The sequence below is a fragment of the Argentina anserina genome, chromosome 2 (assembly GCF_933775445.1).
Source record: "Argentina anserina chromosome 2, drPotAnse1.1, whole genome shotgun sequence".
In the NCBI taxonomy this organism is placed as follows: Eukaryota; Viridiplantae; Streptophyta; class Magnoliopsida; order Rosales; family Rosaceae; genus Argentina; species Argentina anserina.
The window spans coordinates 3,404,607-3,422,920 of record NC_065873.1 but is presented as its reverse complement, the minus strand read 5'-3'; the positions used below and the strand labels follow the sequence as shown (position 1 = coordinate 3,422,920).

Sequence of the window (18,314 nt, the reverse complement as noted above, 5' to 3'; positions counted from 1 at the left end):
GTCCGATTTAAGATATGATTTATGTTACGGGAGTCAAATCCGGAGGATCAAGCTTCTCGTAACTTTATATATCGATGTGTTAGCTCAGTGGGACCTGCACACAACACAAAGTCAAATGGTCAGCGGTGCTCGGCATTTGACCCTCTAAAGCTTAAATTAGTATCCGGTACGGAATTAATTTGAGAGTTAATGACTTAAAAATAAATTACATCTTTTAGATGATTTAGGCAGCCTATTTATAAGTGTATTGAGAAATGTGTCTGACTCTTCCTTTAATGTGGGAATGTGCGCCAATACATTGCGTCTATCATTTAGGCGATGTCCGAACAAGCAGAGGGGTTACCGGACCGGCTTACATGCATGTTGGGCCTTCTAGGTCTCCGGCCACCAGCCCGACGACGGAAGTAGGATGAGATTAAGCTAGAAATCACCCCATTTGAGGGTGGTGTTAACAATTTACGATCTTATTAACATTTCAGTCTATTCATCAACGGTGGCTGATTTGGTTTGGATTTTGTGTGAAACCAAATTAACTAAAACGACACAAGCCCGTGACGAAAACAAACTTGTTTCACAAGAATGTAGTCTTTCGTTGTTAACGTGATGTGACGGGTTAATACCCGGAAAAAAAAACGTGATGTGACGGGGCTTGATGAAGGTTCCCAGTAAACACCCAACTTCGGGTTACCCGCGTCCACGTCATTACATTTGGCAAAATCACCGACCTATCCCCAACCTCATTAGACCGCATGGGCACATAGCCCCGCCCACTAGGGACATTATAGGAATATAAAAACGCAGAAAAACAGCATCCTCCAACCCAAACCCCTAAAATCCAATTCGGAGATAAAACGCAGACCGAGTAAACCATCGATTCAAACAGAGCCTGACCCGACCCGACCCATGCAGCTCTTCCAGGCGCCGCCGCAGCCCGCAGACCGGGACGTCGCGAACGCGGAAGACCCCTCCTCGTCCTCCGCCAAAGCGACGCCGTCCTCGCTCCCCGAGACTAGCAAGGAGGCGAACGTGTCGACGTCTTCGGCGGCGGCGGCGAAGTACGACGACGACGAAGAGGAGGAGGACGTCTGCCGGATCTGTAGGAACCCAGGCGACGCCGATAACCCGCTCCGGTATCCGTGCGCTTGTAGCGGGAGCATCAAGTTCGTTCATCAGGATTGTCTTCTTCAGTGGCTCAATCACAGTAATGCTCGCCAATGCGAGGTTCGAATATTTCTTTCGATTTTGAATTTCTCGAATCAGGTTTTGATTTTTGTTATTTTATGATTTGGTAATTAGGTTTAGGGTTTGGTTTTGGAGGTTCTTTAGTTTATGATAGGTGAGATTGGTTGTGAATTTCTTGATGATCGTGGTTAAATTAGAAAGGTAAATCCTTTTTTTAATTGTAGTTACTTTGAAGTGAAGAGTGTTGTATGAGTCCCATATAGAGAATCAAATGATGGAACTAATATAGAGATGGCGTAATTGACATGGATTTTCTGTGAAAATTTGATTCTTTTGTGCTCTCTGATATGGATTTCCCTGTTAATATCATCATTGCTGTAAGATTTGGTTATTTTTAACTCTGTGCTCTGTTGACCGCAAACAATAACGTGCTGGAAGAATTTGGAAAATCTGAGCTTATCATATTTTTGTGTGTGATTGTCATATTTGTACTCTTTTGAGACTCACGGATACATGTTGGTGTGCTTTGCAGGTTTGCAAGCATCCATTTTCATTCTCTCCCGTTTATGCGGAGAATGCACCTGCTAGGCTTCCTTTCCAAGAGTTTGTGGTTGGGATGGCAATGAAGACTTGCCATGTTCTGCAATTTTTCCTGCGCCTTAGCTTTGTGCTTTCTGTTTGGCTACTCATCATACCTTTCATTACGTTTTGGATATGGCGGTTGGCTTTCGTGAGGAGTTTTGGTGAAGCTCAGAGATTGTTCTTGAGTCATCTGTCAACTACAGTCATTCTTACGGATTGTCTGCATGGGTTCCTACTTTCTGCTAGCATTGTGTTCATTTTTCTCGGAGCCACTTCTTTGAGGGATTACTTCAGGCATTTACGTGAGCTTGGAGGTCAAGATGTTGACAGGGAAGATGAGGCAGAAAGAAATGGTGTTCGTCCTGTCAGAAGAGTTCCTGGACAAGCTAATAGGAACTTTGTTGGGGACGCTAACGGGGAAGATGCTGCTGGAGCACAAGGTATTGCTGGAGCAGGTCAAATGATTAGAAGGAATGCAGAAAATGTGGCTGCTCGCTGGGAAATGCAGGCAGCTCGTCTTGAGGCTCATGTTGAACAGATGTTTGATGGTCTGGATGATGCTGATGGTGCAGAGGATGTACCATTTGACGAGCTTGTGGGAATGCAGGGACCTGTCTTTCATTTGGTGGAAAATGCATTTACTGTAAGTTAATTTGTTTCTTGTTGTTTCTTATTCTAAATTTATATGTCCTCTACCTGTAGCTCTCCACACATTCTTTCTCTAGTTAATAATTATGTACATGTTTCCCAAACTGTCATGTCCTAGTTGCTCCAGGTTCAATTTTTCAGACATAAGAACATATACTGTACTAATTATGCATGTGTATGCTTGTGTTTTATGTTTTTTTTTCTTCCGGAAGTTGTGTTTTTTGGTTGAGAACATTTGTTAAAGCTAATTGTGTCTTGACAATCTTCTTTCCGAGGAAACTATTATCTTTTTATATCAAAAAATTGAGTGGTTTCATATTTTGCAGGTACTGGCAAGCAATATGATATTCCTTGGTGTAGTGATATTTGTGCCCTTCTCGTTAGGTCGGATTATACTCTATCATTTGTCTTGGATTTTCTCCACCGCTAGTGGTCCAGTCTTGTCAACAGTCATGCCAATCACGGAATCAGCCATTTCCTTGGCTAATATGACATTGAAGAATGCATTGACAGCTGTGACAAATTTATCAACTGATGGCGATAAAAGTGGTATGGTTGGCCAGGTTGCAGAAATCTTGAATGCTAATATGAGTGGATTGAACGAGGTAACGAACAATTCAAGTTCACCACTTTCAGCAGACATCCTGAAAGGGGCAACAATTGGAACTTCAAGGCTCTCTGATGTGACAACTCTTGCTATCGGATACATGTTTATATTCTCCCTAGTTTTCTTCTACCTTGGAATTGTGGCTTTTATTCGGTACACTAGGGGTGAGCCATTGACTGTGGGAAGGTTCTATGGTATTGCTTCAATGGCAGAGACAATTCCATCTCTCTTCAGGCAGTTCCTGGCAGCAATGAGGCATTTGATGACAATGATTAAGGTTGCTTTCCTTCTCGTCATTGAGCTTGGAGTGTTCCCATTAATGTGTGGATGGTGGTTGGATGTTTGTACTATAAGGATGTTTGGGAAGACAATGTCTCACAGGGTGCAGTTCTTCTCAGCATCTCCCCTAGCTAGCTCCCTGGTCCATTGGGTTGTAGGAATAGTATACATGCTACAAATAAGCATATTTGTCAGTCTTCTTCGAGGGGTACTGTTTTCTGTCATATGCCTAGTTTTTTTTAACACCTTTTATCTGTACATCTGTTTAATATGCTTTATATTTGCAGGTTCTGCGCAATGGAGTTCTTTATTTCCTTAGAGATCCAGCTGACCCAAATTACAATCCCTTCCGTGATCTCATTGATGATCCCGTGCACAAACATGCTCGCAGGGTCCTGTTATCTGTTGCGGTGTATGGCAGTCTAATTGTAATGCTGGTGTTTTTACCAGTTAAACTGGCTATGCGGATGGCACCTTCCATTTTTCCTCTTGACATTTCGTAAGTTAACCTCTAAAGTTGCAGTGGCACCTATCTATTAGTAATGGGTTCTCATTTTGGTTTCTAACATGCACCCTTTTTCTCTTTGGCAGGGTGTCGGACCCATTTACTGAAATTCCTGCGGACATGCTTCTATTTCAAATTTGCATCCCATTTGCCATTGAGCATTTTAAATTACGGGCAACCATTAAATCCTTGCTTCGTTATTGGTTTACGGCAGTTGGTTGGGCACTTGGTTTAACAGATTTCTTACTACCCAGACCTGATGATAATGTCGGACAGGACAATGGAAATGCAGAGCCAGGAAGACAGGATAGGTTACAGGTTCAATTGGGGCTACAGGATCAGGCTTTGGTTGCACTTCCAGGTGCGGATGAACCGAATGGAGGCCTTCTAGCATCAGGGGACACAAATTCTGTAGATGAGTATGACGCTGACGAACAATCTGATTCTGAGTAAGTTGAGAGAACCCATCTTCTTGGATTTGATGCTAGACCTTACCGTATAATATAGAAGGATGCACTTCCAAAACTTAAATTTCTTGGTTGGGTTATATTTTCAGAGTTAATGCATCTGTTCTTGATCACTAAGCATTTCATCTTTTTTTTTCCCTAGTCTTAGTTTGCTTGCTTACTTATATTATACTAATTCTGCTCTTGTTACATGTTATCATTGTGTTTTAGACGGTATAGCTTTGTGCTTCGAATTGTCCTCTTGTTGGTGGTGGCTTGGATGACTTTACTTGTCTTCAACTCGGCCTTGATAGTTGTACCAACATCACTTGGACGAACTATTTTCAATGTCATTCCTTTTCTCCCTATAACTCATGGCATCAAGTGTAACGGTAATTTCTTTTCTAATTTTCTCATTTCTTACTTCTGAGTCTTGGGACGAGTCTAAAATATTAACTGATTCTTTTTCTAGATTTATATGCTTTCATCATTGGAAGCTACATAATATGGACTGCTGTAGCCGGAGTTAGATATGCTGTTGAGCACATCAGAACAAAAAGGGTTGCAGTTCTATTGGGCCAGATCTGGAAGTGGTGTAGCATTGTCATAAAGAGTACTGCCTTGTTGTCAATATGGGTAAGAATTATTTGGTTTGTTCTTCTTGTTTTTTTTAATAACGGAAAATCATAAGTTGTTTTATATCTTAAAACAACAAAAAGGTCCATTTTTTCTAACGCCCTGTTCCGATTCCAGATTTTTGTCATTCCAGTATTAATTGGGTTGCTCTTTGAGCTTTTGGTGATTGTGCCTATGCGGGTGCCTGTTGATGAAAGCCCAGTATTCCTGCTGTATCAGGATTGGGCTTTAGGCCTTATTTTTCTCAAGATATGGACTAGATTGGTGAGTCAGTTATGTACTTAATGAAATATCAACTTCAGTGGCATATTTTGTGGACTTGTTCCATTTGGGATCAATTACTTTCATACATGAGTGACTTGTTGCTGAAGCTTGTAATGTACTTCTGCAGGTGATGTTGGATCACATGATGCCACTGGTAGATGAAAGCTGGCGCATTAAGTTTGAAAGGGTGAGGGAAGATGGTTTCTCCAGGCTGCAAGGTCTTTGGGTGCTCCGCGAGATTGTATTCCCAATAATAATGAAGTTATTGACTGCTTTATGTGTGCCATATGTGATCGCGAGAGGGTTATTTCCTGCGCTCGGTTACCCATTAGTAGTCAACTCAGCCGTTTACCGGTTTGCCTGGATAGGATGCCTGTGCTTTAGTCTGCTGTGCTTCTGTGCCAAGAGGTTCCATGTATGGTTCACCAACCTTCACAACTCTATACGTGATGATCGATATCTAATTGGACGTAGGCTTCATAACTTCGGAGAAGATGTTGAAGTGAAGCACAGTGAGGCAGGGATGTCCTCAGAATTGCAGGACTCTAGTTTTGAAGTTGGTGGGTTAATACCACATGACCGAGAGGCTGACGTTGGTCTCCGTCTAAGGCGTGCTGTTCAACATGATGCTCAGTTATGAGGTAAGAGTTATAAAAGGTTTTGGTCAAATATGAGGCTATCTTGAAGTTTTTAGATGTATACGGTACGACATATGACTGGTTTGTGCATCGCTTCCATGGATGTAAAGAAAGGGTGTATTCAAATATCCTCCAATTAGAGTTGTCGATCAGTTTGTGCATATAATAATTTGTTTAAATTAGCTGGTATCAAAATTGTTCATATAATCCTTTTGTTCTAGCTTGCTCATTGGTTATTGTTCTCATCTTGCTCGTCTGAAATTTTCTGAAATATAATAAATCTTGGGTTGCCAGTTCCTATTAACGCTTTTGAATGATCTTTATAGCATTTTCGAATGCACAGTTGAGGGTATGCTGTAGCTGAGTCTAGTAGTTCTATCCTAATAATATTCTGTGTGCGCGATCAGAAACTCAGTTCCATTCAATCCTTGAGAGCCAAGCATCACCAAAATTTGCGGAACTTCCAAAACATCTAGTCTAACTGTATTAGGTTATCTTTGAGGCATACTAATATCACATGGTCTTCGTACACCTTTCTGTTCCCGTTCAAGATGGAGAGTCTTCGATGAAATCGGGCGGCGTCTTTCTACTCAGCTTCATATCGTTTGGCAATTTAGTAATCACAGAAGGTTGGGAATCGAAGGACTCCTATAGAAGCTAAAGGAGAGAACATGTCAGCCACAAGGCAGTTGAGCCTTGGCTTAATTCAGAAACTGGTCGAGCTAGTTGTGCTTGAAAAGGCTGCGACTTTCATGAACTTTGCTTGTGTTTCAATTTTTGGGGGAATTAGTAGAATGAAAGCTCATACAATTTTCTGAAACTCCCAACTTCAACAGACGGAACTTCAGGGAATTCTGTAGTGAAGCATCTGGAAAGTTTGTGATCACTTACTTTGAGGCCTCTGAAAACGACTACCTTAGCCATGTGAATGACCTTGAGCCATAAATCCCATAAACGGATTTAGGCAAAAGCGAGAGACACCTCAAATGCATAGACAATTTCTGTAATATAGTTCACGTACGCATATAAATCGGGGGAAAAGAATAAATTTAAATGCCAATGTCCTAAAACAGGATCATTATGTATTTGAATTAGTCCAGACAAAAAAACTGCATTTGGTATTCAATCAACAGATAGAAATTACAAGCCAAAAAGCAGATAAATAGAACAAATTTACTAAAACAATAATACGTGTGTATACTTCAAATCAAATCTGAAGAATCAGTCCACATGTAAGTTCAGGCCTTACAAACAGAACAGGAACTAAAGAACATTCAACTCACACAAAATTAAATTAACGCAATTCATCTGATATGTTTATGATTCCAACAAATGCAAATGAATTGAAAAGACACATTCTCGTCAAGAGTGACTTGTGATTTGTGAACTGAACATCCTCCAGGAGCATTGGTGTGATCGCCCTCTCATGATAATGCGCACTCTGCACATATTACAATCAAATTGAAGTAGGTTAATTAATTAGTACAACAGAATGCAAGTTTTGGTATCTGCTCTATCAGCTTAAGTAATTCACCAAATGTCTATAAAGTTCACGACATCCACATGTGAATCATGCACAGAGACTCAGTAGTACAAAGCTAAACATAGGTTCAAGGGTTTGCAAGCAACGATGTGGGGATTGTATTGATGACAAAAGCAGTGAAGCAGGGGGGAAAAAAGACATACCTTGTAGCAATTTCAGGTGAGATTGTCCAATGTACAGATTGAGACCGAGTTCCTGCTGTGGAAGTCATAAGTAGAGGTTGGAAATTGAGGGCAATTCACAACAGTTAAGACTTGCAATGACGGACACTCAATCCCGTTATTTCCAGTGTAGAAGCTTGTGATATTTGGAAGATGACCTATATGCAAGTGAGCCAAATGTGACAAAACTTTGTCCATAACTGTTCCCTCGCCTGGTCCGATGATCATCTCCAAACGCCTGCATCCCTTTACAACAAGCTTCTCCAGTTGCAAGAGACTGAGATATCTCACAGGTGAAGACATATTTCAACTTGTTGCCCCTGCCAGGTCCAAAGATTGAAGATTACGGAAGACAACTCCACCAGCAGGACCACTCCATATGTGTTCCAATTCTGGTAGATTGAACAGTTGGAGTTCTCTAAATCTCCTCTAGTCAATTTGATCTTGCGCAAAATCTTCCGACCGAAGCACATATTCCACACTTGAAATAACAAGTGTTTCCAGAGTCTGTAATCTTTGCAACAATCTTGATGGAAGAAGTGGATTCAACAAGTTACTACAATTTTCCACCCCGAAATGCTTCAGATTGCCAAGAGACCCTTGTGGCAACTCACTAACACACAACTCTTTCAAATTCTCCAAACTCACCACTAACAAGACTTCAAGATTCTCGAACACAGGTTTATCAATCGCAGCCCTTGTTGTTGTGTCCATCAAAGTTACAACCTGATAACAATCTTTAATAACTAGAAACTCAAGCCTTAGTAGATTTGCATGGTCCCATTCCAACAGAATGTCCCTTAAGTGGTCACACTTTGTGTACCTAAGTTTCTGGGCTCTTTGGGTAACAGCACTAATAAACCAACTGGGTATACCTTAAGTCGTCACACTTTGTGTCCCTTAATGGTTCTGTTAAGCTCCAAGGCTCTTGAATATACCTTATGTGATAAGTTGTACACATCCAAATTACAAACATCAGACACCCTGCTATCTTTTCCTCCAATACGTATGTCAAATTTTATCCAATTGGGAATTAAACTAACATTCACAGGCAAGCACTTTGCATCAATTATATCAACCTCCAAATGTTCAAGTATGACAAAAAAAATCAACTCATCAAATCCAACATTGGTTTGTTCTCCTTCTCCCTCAACTTTACTCCCTCAGTTCTCAAAACTACCTCGCATGTATAATTCTTCTAACCTTGACAACCTTGATATCAAATTGGAAGGGATACTCACAATGAACCCATTTCCACTGAGATCAAGCATTCTGAGCCTATCCAAATTTCCCATTTCTTCTCGTAATTTCTCATGGGATGAATCTCTCAGGCTAAGAATTTCAAGTTTCTTCAGTTCTCCTAGTAGAGAAACATTTCTTATTGATCGGCACTTATCTCTACTATTATAAAACAAGCATCCAAAAGTTTCACTAAATTATGAACTGTCAAATATATCTCTTTATAATTTTATCTCCGCACATAGACAGAAAGACAATTATGTAAAATGCGAATGTTTCAACGTCTTTTACCAAAATTATCATTTGTAGTAAACAGAATTATATAAAATGATTGTCTTTCAAGAATACGTTCAAATAAAATTATGCAAACTCGTGTGATCAAAACACATGCATTGCACGGGTACGAGGCTAGTCTAAATATGCCTGCATGTTAGTCTGCAGACTCAAAGGCTGTGGTAAGATCGATATATTAGTGCTACTGAGATCTAAGACCTTTACCAAATTCAAACTTTCAAAAAATGTTTCCGAGATCTCTTTTATATGTTTATTATCTTGCAGTAATAAAATCCGGAGATTTGGACATACCAATTCTTGAGGAAGCTTCCGAATATCGTTCTTCATCAAGGAGATTGCAGAGCAGCCTTCATATGCAGTACTTCGCCAACCGTTATTTGAGTGCAAGCTTTGACTAAAAATCTATCACCATATTTAGAAGCTGCAATTAACTTGGCCACATCCCGAATGACATCATGCATCCTTACATGTTTGTCCATTTCACCATCTAAAAGTAAAATTGAGATAATTGATTACGGACTGCGCTCTGCTCCTGCCTTCTTCAAATGTGGCAGCATCCCGAAACAAGCTTTTCCCAAGTCCATACTTGATCAAGTCTCTTACTGGGATATCGTAGCCTTCTGGAAAGAGGCAACAAAGTAAGAACTAAGAAGCATGATTTTGCATCCTCGCCTTTTAAGTAATCATAACTTAACTTTATACACTTGAGCACACGCCCGTCATCATCAAGACTTGCAGCTGGTCTTTATCTACGAGTGCCCTTGCAACTGTGATCAATATATGCAACTGGGAGGCCGCCACACTCTCCAGCTACTTTCCTTGCTACCTCATTCAAATTGGCCGACTCAAATGACCTGTTAGCATTCTTCACAAAAAGGAACCAAGAATCATCTTTTGACAATCGGTTGAGTGGGATCTTCACTTGACTGCCCATGGCATGACACACATCCTTGTGGTAATGATGACTTTGGAACTGCAATTTCGAAGCTCTTCATAGCTAGGAATTCCTATGATAGACAAATTTATTGTCTCCTAAATATCGTCCAAGATAATGAGGATATTCTTTCCTCTTAAGACCCTCTCCCTCAATCTAGCTGCTCTTGTCAATTCTGTTGTTTCATGCAACTTCAAGGCCAGCATATCTGAAACTTGGTCTTGAATTTGCCCCACCATCGGATTCTGTGTGAAAACAGCCATTCATATTTTCAAAGAGCCCATCTTTACAAACAAGTGCACCAACTTGTTTCACCAAAGTGGTTTTTCCAATCCCACTCATGCTGTAAACACCAATGCCTGTGACCCCGTCTCTCTTCAGCACGTTCATGACTCTATCCATGGCTTGTCTAGTTGATTCAAATCCTTGAAACCCTTCGGTAAAGATCAAGTTTTGAACTTCAGGTGGTCGTCCTACTTCAAGTGTAACAGACTCAAAATTTGCCTCTTCTACCAACTTGCTTAGTGTTGTTGTCAGCTTCGATCCTTTCTTTCCAAATTGTAACGCCACTGGAACTGATGGTCGGGATTGTTGTGAGAATTACTGGACCAAGAATTCCCACAACAATCCCGGCCGTCAGTTCCCTTCTAAAGCGGAGCTCCGCTTTGAAATTAAAGAGTATATTTTCTTATTTGGCCAATTTTTCGGTCAAATTTTCTCATCTCTACCTTCAAATTTTAGAACTTAATGTGTAAATCAATTATGTAAAGTTTCATCCAATTTGATGATCGTTTGAGCTTTAGTAATCTTGATTTATACAAACAGTTCATGTTGAACAGTTTCTATGTGTTCATTGATTTAAAATAGGTTTGATACCTTAATGATCACCAAATTGATTAAAATTTTGTATAGATGATCTTGTATACATGCTTAAATATTGAATGGTGGAAATGTTGAAATGTGAAAAGTTAGCTTAATAAGAAAATCTGCTCTTTAAATTCAAAGCGGAGCTCCGCTCTGGAAGGGAACTGAATATTTATTTATTTATCCTGAAAACTGAAAACACATGCACAAGATAAATTAGAAAAGAGAAGCTAGTGATAATCTGTGCAAATGGAACTGTGATTTAGCTGACAGATCTTTGAACAAGGGAGCTTCTTACTTAGCTTTAGCGGATAAATGAATTGAAGCTTAGCAATAGACACTAAACTATATATTGAATGATGATGCAACTTACCAAAAAAAAAATCAATTCTCTGATAATGGAACTACATGTATAAGCTTGTTAACTAACCTTGGTCTAGGGAAGCTTGAATTCCTTAGCAGAGAAGCTTTGAGAATTTGGTGCACAGATCTTAGCTCAAAAAGTTGGGTTTCTCTTGAGGGTAGAAAAGATGAACTAGAGATTGAATCGACTGAAAATAAACTCTACTTCCTGCTCTTCGGGTCATATAACTCATATTAGTGGATTAATCAAGATGGTTTTAGAGTTACTATATTTTGGGACTGAAAAGATGCAAAACTAGCTTCTGTTGTCCTTTTTCTATGTACCATGCTCAAATTTATTTGAATACCGCCTGTGGGGCGGAGCTACTCAAAGGCCCGTAATAGCACCCCCTATGTTTTTGTTGTGTATGTACTTGTTCTTTGTAACTTAACACAATTAAATTCTTCATAGAGTTAGTTACATGCATTGGCACCCCCCCCCCCCCATTTCTAATCTCTACCTCCGCCATATGACCAGCGGAATCTTCAGGTTTCAATTCAGTTTAATTTGCAAGTGACCATGGAACGGTTTATCTGATGATCTAATTGGACAATAATATTGGAGGGTTAGGTTGATGAAAACGACATGATAACATCAATATGACTTTAATCATTTCACACGAAAAGATTTGATTTGTTTTGCTAGAATTTTAAAAAAAAATGTGAAATTAATTATAGGTCAAACGAAAAACTTAAATCCAGCTACACCATGTTATTGATCGGTCATGAAGCTGAAAACAACTTTTAACAGGCTTGAGAATTTTGTGTTAAAAATTATAATAGATGAAGTTCATCTTAAAGTTTAAGGTGCTGTAAGTGTTTGTATAATTGTAGTATTGTGATACTTCATGCCTCTGCAGTATTGTTGAAGTTTTAAGAATTCAACCAAGACAAACAAATAAAAGGCTAGATACTTACCGATGAAGCCAATTGAGCATCACATTCCTCAGGACTGGTTGATGTCTCCTCAGTTCCTCTATGCAGTTGTAAGAATCAAAGAGGTGACTTATAAGAAAACCATATAAATGAGAATCATGTAAATAAAAAATGAGCTCTTCTAAAATACTCAAATCCGTAAGTCTTTTATTCGGTTCTCTCTGTTCTCTTGTCACCTGGTAGTTTCGTTTCCCTGGTTTCAGAGGTGTCATCGACTCCAAAGAAGATCAGATATACTCCTGCTGTGGAAGTTATCAGTGACATGCGAAACTGCCGCCAATCAAACACACCTGCCAAACGATACACATTGCCGCACTTGTGCTTCCAGAATTTGCAGTTTTTGCAACAAGAACAAGTGGGTCCAATTTTCGACCCTTGGATTCTTCAGCTTACCCAGAGACCCTAGGCAATTCAAAAGGACTCGTGACCCTTTCAAATCCTTTAAACTGGCGACTGGAATCAGTTGCAACTTGCAACTTGGAAGATTATCTAGACTCAAATATGACTAAACTTGTAGGATAAACGTTAAACCATCACCCCCTTCGCAGCAAAGTTCCCAGTCTCTTCGGGTATCAGACTATCAGCACTACTAAACCAAAACAAAATCGCCCAAACTGGAAACTCAGACCATAATTCAGTCCTCTTGAATGTGAGGAATAAGAGTCCGAGTCTGCAACGTGTTTGTTCACTACAGTGACAACACGCTTCCTTCTTAGTCATATAACCTACTCAGACTCATAGTAGATTGCAAGTATTGTAAACAAAATATAAACTATAAAGATGTGTCAAAATATAAACAAAAAGATATATGGAAGCCAACAGATGTGCATAGAAATATTTATGCATAAACGTCACAATCCCAGAATAAACTTCAAAAGCTCACAGAACAGACCAAAACCAAACCAGTGTCTACCTAACTCAAGAAGCTTGCTGTTCAGACTATCAAAACCCATCCACACCTAAAATAGAATCCTATCTGTTTTCAAAGACAACATACGCCAGCAATAAAACTCTCAAGAAACAAGATTATCATTGAGCGACATTGAGGCTAGTTGATCAGCTGCACCGCCAGCTTGCTGCTGCTGAGCAACATTCCTCAGAACCTCCATAGCTTCAGCTACCTTTGCCTTCAAAGCTTCAGGTGACTCGAGCAAATGCAGAACCTCGGTTTGATCCATCTCAAGAAGCATGCCAGTAACCTTAGCTGCGTTGTCAGGTTCCAGCTGCTCCACCAGTGGGTAAAGATTCTCCCCCAGCATCTACAAATTTCCACAGTAGCCAACGAGATTAAAAACAAAAACAGTCCCTTTCTGTTATCAACAATAGCAGCAATCATAATAAGCCGTTTTTTTTTGTCATAAGCAAAGCACAAACCAATGCCAGAATGGTAAGGACACAACACCAAGTTCCGATATATCTAGCATCAGCCTACTATAATTTATTTAATACAATGACACGTATATAGACCAACAGAAGACTCACCGTCCTTTGCTGCTCTGGTGTAGCATTTGCAAGGGCACTAGCCAAAGTCCCAATTGGAACAGGCTGAGACAGTGCTGGATCACGCAACGGCATGCCAGACATGTCATATGGAACAGAAAACATGCCTCCAGCAACACCAGGCATAGGACCATCAGGCATAGGCCGGGCAGACGGGTAACGGTAGACACGCCCTCTTGGAAGCATCTGTATTTATAAAGCCAATTAATCAAACATATCTAAGTGCATGCAACAGCACATAATAGGAAGATAGTTCACTTTTACCGGCTGTTGCATTAATGGTACTGGCTGCTGGTTTTGCTGTGTAGGGCCTGGACGTCTGCCACCAGGACGCTGACCTTGCTGCCCCTGCTGAACCATTGGCACAAAAAAGTTTGGCATGGGAGCGCCACCAGGTCTCATACCAGGGACCAGCTGCTGTTGATATCCAAAACCAGGCTGCGGGAACATAAAAAATAAAAAATAAAGCCAGAATGAGCAACACACCAGAATGAAAAACAGATGAACTGGAAGCCGTACATGCTTTATTAAAAGGCAAAAGTATAAGCTAAATAAAGAGTTGTTACGTTACTGAAAAAAAGGAAATAAAACCTGATACAGTTTATAAATCAATATGACTGTAAATGAAAACGAGTCTGAACTTTTTAAAAAAATGTAAGATATAAAGATACCTGGGAGGGAATGATAGCAGGTGGGGCTTGACCATAGAATATTTGCTGTCCAATACCGGGACCACCAGGAGGGTACATTGGCATACGAGGAGCAACTGAGGGTGCCATCGCAACTGGCCGCATTTGAGAAAACTGAGCCTGTGCAGGTGTTGTGCATAAGACATCAATAACACTGAATCACACAAACACTGGCCCTAAACAACTCAATGATGATACACAATAGGACACTAGAAGAACCCAACTTACCTGGAGTCTTGCTCTTCTATCTTCTTTTCTTTGCGCAAGTGCAACATAGAGAGGTTTGCTTACAATCATTTTTCCGTTCATCTCCGCAAGCTAGCAAACATAATTAATAACTTAAATATTTATTTAGCAATAAGCAAACCATTTCAGCATCCATAATCCTACCAAAAGTTTGGCTTATGCGGCGAGGAAAAGTTTTTAAAGCCATGAGTAAGACATTTCTTAAAGGATCAATTAAGTGGGAATACAAACTATAATAACTCATATACAAAATTAACATACAGCTCTATTTGCCTCTTCAGGAGTTGAGAATGCAACAAAACCAGAACCCCTACTCACTCCACTGGGATCTCGCATGACCTGCTCATGTGTCAAGAAGAATAGTATTTGAGGACATACTTCTTCAAATAATTTAGAATAATTGTGACAAATAATTAGCAATATCAAACTCCAACATACCTTACACGAGGTAATTGTGCCGAATGGGGTGAAGAGCTCCCTAAGTTTGTCATCAACTATGCTATCATCTAAGTTTTTAACGTATAAGTTTGCTCCTTGATATTTGTCTGCTGCCTCTTTCATACTCTGTTCAAAACGAAGTTTCAATTCATTTTCCCTTTCAGATTTCTTCTGGGCCTTCCCAACGTACCACTCCTTATCATCAAATTTCTTTCCATTCAGAGCCTCAACAACTCTGGCAGCATCATCTGGATTATCAAAGTTGACAAACCCAAAGCACTTTGATTTTCCATCTTGATCTCTCATGATCGCTACACTGGTAAGTGGTCCAAATTCACCAAAAATTTTGGTAAAATCATCTTCAGTAGTCGATTCTGATATATTCTTGACATAAACATTCTGGAATCTTGACTTGTCAGCAACACCATCCCTTTCCTGCTTGCGAAGGAATGGTCCGACAAAAACTTGTTTATCATTTATAAGCATGCCATTCAACTTTGCAATAGCTTTTTGTGCAGCTTCGTCATTATCAAATTGCACAAAGCCATAGCCCTTTGACTGGCCAGAGGAGTCCATCGCCACCTTGCAAGAAAGGATGTTTCCGAAAGAATAAAATGTATCATGCAAGGCTTTATGATCGAGAGCTTTGTCCAAATTCTGCCACATTGATACAAGTGGAAGTGTTAGCAAGGGATCTGATGAAAGTGACCAATACAAATATACAACATCTCAAAGAATACCTTAATAAATATATTTCCAGCCCCACTTTTACGAATACTAGGATCACGGTGAGAGTACATGATCCTAATGGGCCTTCCATTTACAGGAGTGAAGTTCAACACATCCAATGCCCTAGCAGCTGTGAGCCATTTCAATCAAAAGGTGAGTTGGACTGGGGAAAGAAAAGTACTCTCTCTATATTCTCACTCCCTCTGTCTTCTTATTTTTATTTGTTTAATAGGAGAAAAGAAGGCTACAAAATATATATAACAGAGTGGTGGACACTGCTTCGAATACAAAGAAACCAAGGCACAGCCTGAATAATAGGGCAAATAGAATATATTTTGCATGTTAACATTTCGGGGGCATTATCCCATAGTAAATAAAAACTCCACAAGATTTTTTAACAAAAAATTCAAGATCATTGAAAACCCAAACCCAAGTTCAGAGTCTAAAATGTCAAGAAAACATAACTACTCGAACTATTAAGAACTGATACCCCCGACCCTAACATAACCAGCATGCAAAACATACCAATTAATTCCTCACACCATCACATATCAAAAATACTGAAAACTAAAAATGTGCTATTAGTCTAACAGATCTATCTTCAAAGACATTTTGCTACCTTAGGATCCACCTTAGAGTCAATTTGCTACCCTAGCTTTTATTTCTGCCAATTTGCTAACCTAGGTTTTCATAATCTGGCAATTTGCCACCCAAAACATTAATTTTGCCAATTTGCTACCCTATGTCAATAAAATTAGCTACTTTGCTACCATTTCGTCATATTAATTTGTCAATTCTCCGTAACAAATGACTAATTTTGAAAATCCTAGTAAACAAATTGGTTTATCTTGAAAAGCCTATAAATTTGGTTTAAGGTTTAGAAAATTGGCAAAATTGATACTTAGGTTAGCAAATTGACGACCTATGTAGAGCAAATTGCCATAAATAAAAGCTAGGGGTAGCAAATTGGCAAATTGCCAAAAAAACAAAACACAACCGAACACTGATAAAATACACAACACAACAATGTGCTTCCCTTACTCATCAGTTTCCAAAATGCTTAAGAATCTAAACCTCTCAAAACACAGCACTGATTCGCAATCGACAGTTGGACACCCTTATCAATCGGTCCACACCCTGGCCTCTATCAATGTCAATCACAACACTAAGCCCAGTCCACTCCTATACTAATCAGCTCAACACTAAATCCAAATACCTCCACACCCAAAAGATAAAGAATAAAAAACCAAACAAAGGAAAAAACGACATACCGTCCTGGGCGTTGTTGTAATTGACATAGCCATAACCAAGCGACCTCCTGGAGGACAAGTCCCTGCAAACCCTAACCGACACGACCTGACCCAGCTGGTTGAACAAGTCGTACAGCTGCGAATCCGTTATGTTCTGGTCCAGATCCCCCACGAAAAGCGACGTCGTCACGAACTGATTCCCCGCGCCGCCATTAGCCGCCGCCGAAGCCGCATTCTGAGCCTGAGCCTGAGCTTGCGCCATCCCTCCTCCTCAACCCTAAAAATAAATCAAATTTCTTTTTTTTTCCTTGGAACAAAATCTAAAAAAGAAAGAACCTTGTTCCCTCTCCTCGCTGTTATTCTTCGCTAAAAAATCGGAAGGAAGAGTTTCAAAAGGCAAACACACTACTGATGCTCTCTAACTGCTTCTGAGAAAAGATCGGGAGTTTTTTTTTTTTTTAATTTTTTTGGTGTTTTGGGAAAAGGAGGGAAGAGAGGGAAGGGGGCGGAGGGATAAATAGCCGGGGGAGATCCGACGGTGGGGGATGGCGCCGGGGAGTGGCGACGCGTGAGGAGCAATCTGAAGATGGAGAGAGAAGGAGAGAGAAACTGATAAAGTTTTTTTTTTGGTTGGGGAGGGCAGGGGAACTGCACTAAAGAAGAGAAAAGAGGGCTGTGAGGAATTGATGTAGGGAAACCCTAGGGTGGTGTGAGGGTTGCGGATCTGGGCCGTTGATTGGGGGTGGTGGGGTCGAGAGGAGGGGGAGTGGAGGGTGAGGATGGGAGGGGTAGGAGGTGTGAGGTTCAACTGCGGGTAATGGTAGATTTTTCTAGATAAGGTAAAGGTTTCATTTCTGATTTGGAACGGAGTTGCCGAGTTGGTGTGGGGGTCCGTGCGGGTTTAGGGACGTGCCAAGCGGCAATGGGACCGCGGTTCTTCCAGGTTAATTCTGGGAGTTTTAATTCAGGATTTACAATGTTAATAAGAATTTTCTTCCCCTTTCCCAAATTTTTTTTTTCTTATTTCGGTGTAGTTTCAAATCTACGTAACATTAGACTCATGTAATTTCAATGGCAGTCTATTTTAACGTCAGTTGGAACTAAACTAAAAGCTTTCTATTTATAAAAATTGTAACCGCAAGCATGCCGAAATTTCCAGTAACTAAAAGTTTAAATTATCAAAATTAAACAGCTAATTTTTGTGTGAGATTTAAATTGTGTTACATTAACAGTTGATTAATTTATTATTTTTTTATTAAATCAGCCTGTTGAAAATTCAAATAGTGAAAAAAAGTTGAAACT

General features: G+C 40.0%; 2 protein-coding genes and 1 pseudogene across 2 annotated transcripts; 1 reads left to right on the top strand and 2 right to left on the bottom strand.

The window, feature by feature from the left end:
* The first annotated feature begins 818 nt into the window (after positions 1 to 818).
* LOC126785342 (probable E3 ubiquitin ligase SUD1) lies at positions 819 to 6,080 on the top strand. Its single transcript, XM_050511002.1, has 9 exons — positions 819 to 1,221; positions 1,715 to 2,407; positions 2,739 to 3,506; positions 3,586 to 3,797; positions 3,890 to 4,252; positions 4,481 to 4,641; positions 4,722 to 4,885; positions 5,003 to 5,149; positions 5,277 to 6,080. Exons 1-9 carry the CDS (start codon positions 904 to 906, stop codon positions 5,787 to 5,789), a joined length of 3,339 nt encoding a protein of 1,112 aa, XP_050366959.1. The 5' UTR covers positions 819 to 903; the 3' UTR covers positions 5,790 to 6,080.
* Positions 6,081 to 7,609: 1,529 nt separating this feature from the next.
* LOC126782540 (probable disease resistance protein At4g27220) lies at positions 7,610 to 12,880 on the bottom strand (annotated as a pseudogene).
* Positions 12,881 to 12,967: 87 nt separating this feature from the next.
* Positions 12,968 to 17,623, bottom strand: LOC126785348 (polyadenylate-binding protein 8-like). The gene is made up of 9 exons (XM_050511012.1): positions 17,034 to 17,623; positions 15,774 to 15,892; positions 15,034 to 15,690; positions 14,857 to 14,934; positions 14,578 to 14,667; positions 14,332 to 14,469; positions 13,925 to 14,098; positions 13,643 to 13,846; positions 12,968 to 13,419 (listed from the first exon to the last, which is right to left on the bottom strand). The coding sequence occupies exons 1-9, from the start codon at positions 17,272 to 17,274 to the stop codon at positions 13,174 to 13,176; spliced, it is 1,947 nt and encodes a 648-aa protein (XP_050366969.1). The 5' UTR covers positions 17,275 to 17,623; the 3' UTR covers positions 12,968 to 13,173.
* Positions 17,624 to 18,314: the final 691 nt, after the last annotated feature.

Coding starts and splice junctions, on each gene's coding strand:
- LOC126785342 (XM_050511002.1), top strand. CDS start 904: ATGCAGCTCTTCCAGGCGCCGCCGCAGCCCGCAGACCGGGACGTCGCG. Junction 3,507..3,585: donor TTGTCAGTCTTCTTCGAGGG/GTACTGTTTTCT, acceptor TTATATTTGCAG/GTTCTGCGCAATGGAGTTCT. Junction 5,150..5,276: donor TCAAGATATGGACTAGATTG/GTGAGTCAGTTA, acceptor GTACTTCTGCAG/GTGATGTTGGATCACATGAT.
- LOC126785348 (XM_050511012.1), bottom strand. CDS start 17,274: ATGGCGCAAGCTCAGGCTCAGGCTCAGAATGCGGCTTCGGCGGCGGCT. Junction 15,691..15,773: donor CTGGAAATATATTTATTAAG/GTATTCTTTGAG, acceptor TCAATGTGGCAG/AATTTGGACAAAGCTCTCGA. Junction 13,420..13,642: donor CACCAGAGCAGCAAAGGACG/GTGAGTCTTCTG, acceptor GGAAATTTGTAG/ATGCTGGGGGAGAATCTTTA.